Raw genomic sequence first — 5,984 nt, 5'->3', positions numbered from 1 at the left:
ATGTGGTGCTGGGGGATCGAACCGTGGTCCCTGTGCTTTGCCAAGCTTGTTCCATGTAGGTGCTTTAGACCACTGAGCCATCTCGCCAGCCCTTTTTTTTTTTTAAATGTATTTAGTGCAGGGTCTACAGGGTCTCACACAGATCGGTCCCGTAGTGATCCTCCTGTTTTCAACCTCCTAAGGCTGTGATTACAGGCGTGCGCCCCCAGGCCCAGTCTCAGTCGCTGTCTCAGCGTGCCCAGGGGGTGGGGCCGCCACGCCATGCCAGGGATCGGTCCCTGAGTCTGCCTAAGTAGGCGCTTTAATCCGCAGAGCTATCTGGCCGGCCTTGTGCTGACTCTTGCTAATTGCCTCTGTGGCTTGTCACTTTTTACAGTCACTCTCAAAAAGGAAATGGAAGCCGCTTCCCGAGTTGCCCAAACCTTGCAGAGTAGGGTATGAGCGCCGGCCTGACGTCATTGAGGTCCTGGATCACAGCTCTCTGCAGGCAGCATTTTGCTGCTGCTCGGGAATCACCTTGCACAGTCAGTGGGACCACTGTCCACCGTGGAGCAGGGACTGGTTCAGCTAGTTGGACCTGTGGTTGGGGAGTCCATTGCGTACAAAAATGCTGTTAGTTGAAGCACTTCCCTGGGTTTCTGATCACCTTTATGTAGGCTGCCCAGTTAATCATGCAACCTAGAAAGCTTGAAGCCATAGACATAACTTCTAGGCTAGTTATTGGTGCTACTCTGCGTTGTGTGTTCAGGGTTCCCAGTGGGACAGATTGAGAGGGCCTTAGACACATAGTGTAAACTGAGAAGAGAGATGAGCTGGACTCCTTAATCTGAGAATATGTCTCCCTATCACTGAGCCCTGCCCTCAAAACTTTGGGCCTTGCTATGTCTTGAACTCAGTGTGGAGCCCAGGCTGGCCACAAACTTGCCTCCATCCTGTGCCTCAGTCTCCCCAAGTGCTGAGTACTACTGGGATGATGGGCATGTGCCACCACACCTGGCAAGGAGAGCCTTTTATTTTGGAGGAGGGAGGATACTAGGGATTGAAAGTAAGGCCTTTGAATGGAGCTACATCTCCAGGCTTTTATTTTTAACTGTTGAAGTAGTGCCCCACTAAATTGATAAGTTGCCAGGCTGAGCCCAAGTTTCCTGCCTCGGGCTCCCAGAGTGCTAGGATGCACCACCATGCCCAGCTGTGAGTGATTCTTAAGGACAAGGTGCAGCAATGGGTGAAGAGTTTCTTGCCATCTTTGAGGGACAGGAGTGGAAGAGCGTAGGGAGATTTCCACAATGCCTAGTTTTGATGAAAGCCAAAGTAGGGCAGCAGACATCAGGGTGCCATTAAAATACAGCCACTCCTACTTCTTTAGTTAAAGAGATTTGCGAGAGACTTGCCTGTTGAGGCAGGGGCCATGCGCTTTGAAGGAGAGTGTTAGCTGGCAGGCATTTGATTTTTTTATTTTTTTGCGGTACCGGGGATTGAACTCAGGGCCTTGCGCTTGCCAGGCAGGCACTTATTCTACTGAGCTATCTCCCCGGCTCGTGACAAGAATTTGAGAGATGCTCTTATTTGGGTGCAGATCGGGAATGAGGTGGGGTGGTACAAGGGCTTTCTCTAGATGACCATGAGTGGCACACCAAGGACTAAAAGCTGCATCCCCAGAGTTGGAGCCCTTTGTTCTCTGCCACACCCTCCGAAGTGCCTGGAAGGTCAGATTGGCCCTGGGAAACCCAAGCATCGTCATGGGAGAAAAAGGTCTGACATTGTGGGAAAGATCACTCTGGAATGTCATTGGCAGTTTATTGACTTTTTTTTCACAACCAGGTACCACTGTGTATTTAAAACACAAAAAGTGGCAGAAAGCAATAGGGTAGGACATATTAGGTGCCATTGGTTAGGTTACACCAGGGTGCTTTGGGGACCTTAGTATCAGGACGTTGCAGTTCTGATCTGTGGTGTCTGAGAAGAGCATGGGCTCACCCAGAAGGCAGAACACCCAGTAGCCATGCCTGGGAGAGGTAGCAGTGGGGGTGCAGGGGACCAGGGCCCTGTCACATGTCCAGCCCAGCTGGAGGGCTTTCTACAGCTGTCCGTCAAACACCTCTTCCAGTTCCACTATGTGCAAGCTAAGGTGATTCTTCCAAGCCCCACTCAGCAGGGTGGAGAGGCCAGGGGGATCTTCCAGGGTCAGGTGAGGAAACACGAGTGTCTCATTCTTGAGGGGGAAGCTGCATTTCTCCATGACATGCCTGGTGGTCCCAGGCATCACCACAAAGAGGCGGCAGAGCCATGGCCCCCCAGCCACCTGGCAAGCCGGCTTTTTGGTGAAGTTCTTCACGGCTTGGCACAGGACCCAGTCCTCGCTTCCACCTATATCGACCACCTCCACAGGTGACCCGAGGCCTGGGAGGTGCAGAAGGTGCTGGGGGGGCATGTAGGTGTGTGCAAAGAGGAGCGTGTAGTGGGTTGGCAGGCCTGGGCGCACAGGGGCATGGACCACCTGCTCCAGGACCCTCAGGCCGGGCACCAGGCCTCCCTGATGCAGACAGCCGAAGAAGAGGGCACCGAGGGCATTGAACAGGACAAGGGTGCCTTTCCAGGGGACTGGGTGGGTCCGCGGGCTGCACAGCAGAACCAGGGGGATGAGGAGGGGGATGAGGAACCGAGCCTCCTGGTGGCTGAAGGCAGACAGCAGGGCCAGGGGCACAAAGTAGAGGAGGAGGAGAGATGCCCGGGGGTTGGACAGCAGGTTCCAAGCCCCCTGTACCCTCACAAGACCCACCTGTGCCCACGCCCGGAGGCCCGCTTGCAGCTGCTGCCACGCGGCTTGCAGCGCCTGGGCGTGCAGCACCCCGAAGAGCAGGAAGCCATTGAGGGCCAGGTGAGTGAGCCGCGCGTGTGTGCCATGTTGGGCGAGGTTCTTGGGATCCAGGTTGTAACGCAGGAAGTTGGCGGGGGTGAGGACTAAGCTACCAGACCTGGAGAGGCTGGAGAAGTACCAGCTGTCCACGGCCACAAAGGCCCCTGTGGCCAGGGCTGCCCCGGGGAAGAGCATCAGGGCCTCCCAGGCCAGGGACTGGAAGCTGGGCTCCCGGGATCCACGCAGGCCCCAGAGGAGGAGGGGGACCAGTGCGAAGGCCAGGAACGTGGGCCGGTTGAAGAAGCCAGCAGCCACCACAGCCCCAAGAAGCCAGCTGTGCCACCATGGGCCTGAGGCAGGTTTCCCGGGCGAGAGGCCCCATGCCACATGAGGGGACACCAGCACCAGCAGCCACGTGAAGAGAAGCCCCTCGATAGCGTTGGAGAAGGTCCTGGTGTAGAACACCAGTGTGACATAGGAGCCGGACAGCAGGGCCAGCGCTCGCCAGCGATCTGCACCCCACTGCGGCGCCAGGTGGTACACGGCCCGGTCCAGGGCAAAGGACAGGGCTGTGAGGAGGAGCCGGGGCCCGACCAGCAGCGTGTAGCCACTCACAGGACCTGGCCATAGCCCCAGCTCCTCCCAGAGCCGGAGTACCCAGAAGGCAGAGCCTGAGGTGAGCAGTGGGAAGACCGCTGTGCGGCAGGAGCTGCTGGCGTAGAACTCCCAGGGCCGAGTGGCCTGCACTCCCAGGACATCCTCTGCGGAGATCAGAGACGAGGGTGAGCCTGCGTCAGGCCCAGGGGCGGTGGGCAGAGCCTGTGTCACCCCTGGCTTGGGTACCAGGGGAATTTGATGTCTGTGATTTTAATCCTCATATTCCAGCCCCACAGTTGTAATCCTCTCATCACCCTCTGCCAGCCCTGTCTCCAGCATGTAAAGGATTTGGTGTTCCTGCTGGGTTTAGAAGTGGACAGCTGCGGGTGAGGGACGTAAGCGATCCCAGAAGCTGACGCCAAGGAAATAAGGGCCATGGTCCCCTCATTGTAGTGAACTGAATTCTGCCAGCAATGGGGATTTTGCAAATGGATGTTCTTTCATAGTACATCCAGACCCAGATCCAACCCTGTCCATATTTTGATTTCTATTCTTGTTTTTGCTTTGAGACAATGTCTCACTGTGTAATTCAAGCTGACCTTAAACTCACTGCATAGCCTCGGGTGGCTTTGAACTTAACAGTGATCCTGCCGCCTCTGTCTTTGGAGTGCTGGCATTAAAGGTGTGTACTACCAAGCCCAGTTTATATCTTGATTCCAACCCTGGGCTTCCCTGAGAAGAGAGCTGCAGGACCTTGGAACTGAGGCTACAAATGTGTCAGACTAACAAGCTAAACTTCAAGGTTTGTGCCTTTCTTCAGTTTGGGTGGGTGATTAAGGCATCCTATGGAGGGACAGGAAGTGACAGCCCTGAACAGGCCAAGGGAAGGATCCAGGGAAGTTTTGCTCCTTCTCTCAGAATTCCAGGATTTCTGAGTCAGAGTCATTTCTGGTACTGAATGTTTCTAATGAGACTCCTGGCTGGACATGGTGTCACACACCTATAGTCTCAGCTCTCTAGAGGCCCAAAGCAGGAGGATCACCAAGAGTTCAGGTCCAGCCTGGGCTACACAGTGAGTTTCAGGCCAGCCTGTATTGAAAGACCCTCTCTCAGAAAACAAAAAGAGAAAACTGCATAGGATAAAAGACTGAACTTTCTAACTTAAAGACCAAATCTGCTTGTGAGCCTGTGAGCAGAGAAAGCTGGAGACCTCCTGAGTAGCTGCCTCTCCCTTTGTCCTTAGTCTCTTTAGCTGAGTGTTTGGGCATATAAACTCTGGACTTCTTAACTTCCTTTTTTTTTTGGTGGAACCGGGGATTGAACTCAGGCCCTTCCACTTGCCAGGCAAGCACTTATCCTACTGCGCCATCTTCCAGGCCCCTTTAACTTCCTTTGCAATGAAGGTTATGTGATAAGGTGTGGTGACAGGATACACTCAACCCATGGATGGACAACAAGCCGATGGCCTACAAAATATAACTGTAAAAGAGCAGGCATGCCTGTTGTGTTCTGTTGGCTGGAAGGATGACTGAAATGCAGGCAGCCTCCTTGCACCACGAGGAGGAAGCGGCTTGCCCAGAGCATCTGAAATCCCCCATGCTGTGCCACCACTGCCGCCGCCAGCTGTCAGCTCTGCCCTGGGAGCAGCAGGACTCAGGGCCCCTCCCTCCCTTGATGCTAAGAGGAAAAGCTTCATTAGAGGCATCTGTGTACCAGCTTCCTCAGCACCCAGGAAAGCCCGCCTAGAACCGCTACACGGAGAGAGCTGGGTCTGCTGCTGTTCTGGAGGACCTGCGGGCCCCTACAGGGAAATGCGAAGGGGCCTGCCGTGGGTCCTGGTCGCCTGCACACAGGGGCGTTGCCTTCCCCTTCCGGGTTACGTGTGGGGAGTTACCTGCCATGACCTCCGGCGACTGGAAGAACTCATCAGGGTGCACATAGCCTGTCTGCGGAAGCAGGCACCACAAAACTCGGAGCAGGCTGAGGCCTCCCCAGAACGCCCTGGCCGCCACCTCTGGGTTCAGCTGCTGCCGAACGGTGGGTTGAGAGACCGGCATGGCCACCCCGCTGTGGTCACTGTTCCGCTGGGTCCTCAGGTCTGTGTCTGCTGGGAGCAACACAGGTTAGTTATTAGAATATAAATTAGGGGGGAACAACCCGCTCGGGCCCCCCTCCTGTCCCTCTCTCGACAGGAGCTTTCTTTCTCTCAATAAATATATTCTGATATATATATATATATATTAGCTGGGCATGATTGCATACGCTTATAATCCCATTACGCTGGAGGCTGAGGCAGGAGGATCAGTTGCTATGAGTTCATTTGCAGCCAGGGCTATCTAGTGAGATTCTGTCTCAAAAAGTCCCCCTAAAACTATGAATATTTGGGCTGGTGAGATGGCTCAGTGGTCTAAAGCACCTACTTAGAACAAGCTAAGCTAAGCAAAGCAAAGCACAGGGACCACGGTTCAATCCCTCAGCACCACATGCCAGCCAGCCCCGCCCCCTGGTGGGCTGAGCTGGCCACACACAC

General features: G+C 54.8%; 1 protein-coding gene across 2 annotated transcripts in view; it reads right to left on the bottom strand.

Annotated features, from left to right (window-relative positions):
* Positions 1 to 1,789: 1,789 nt before the first annotated feature.
* The window catches only part of Pigz (phosphatidylinositol glycan anchor biosynthesis class Z), a 16,616-nt gene continuing 12,421 nt past the window's right edge, over positions 1,790 to 5,984 (bottom strand). Inside the window, exons 2-3 of one of the 2 annotated variants that reach the window (XM_023704760.1) lie at positions 5,349 to 5,561; positions 1,790 to 3,618 (exon numbers count right to left, since the gene is read on the bottom strand). In XM_023704760.1, coding sequence (XP_023560528.1) covers positions 2,078 to 3,618; positions 5,349 to 5,511 — 1,704 coding nt within the window. In that variant the 5' untranslated portion in view covers positions 5,512 to 5,561 and the 3' untranslated portion in view covers positions 1,790 to 2,077. The remainder of the gene's footprint in view (positions 3,619 to 5,348; positions 5,562 to 5,984) is intronic. The other variant, XM_023704759.1, reaches the window with a different exon arrangement.

This window comes from Octodon degus, unplaced genomic scaffold (assembly GCF_000260255.1).
Source record: "Octodon degus isolate 3935 unplaced genomic scaffold, OctDeg1.0 scaffold00203, whole genome shotgun sequence".
NCBI lineage: Eukaryota > Metazoa > Chordata > Mammalia > Rodentia > Octodontidae > Octodon > Octodon degus.
Note: the sequence above shows the minus strand (reverse complement) of the source record. Positions and strands in the feature narration are given on the sequence as shown.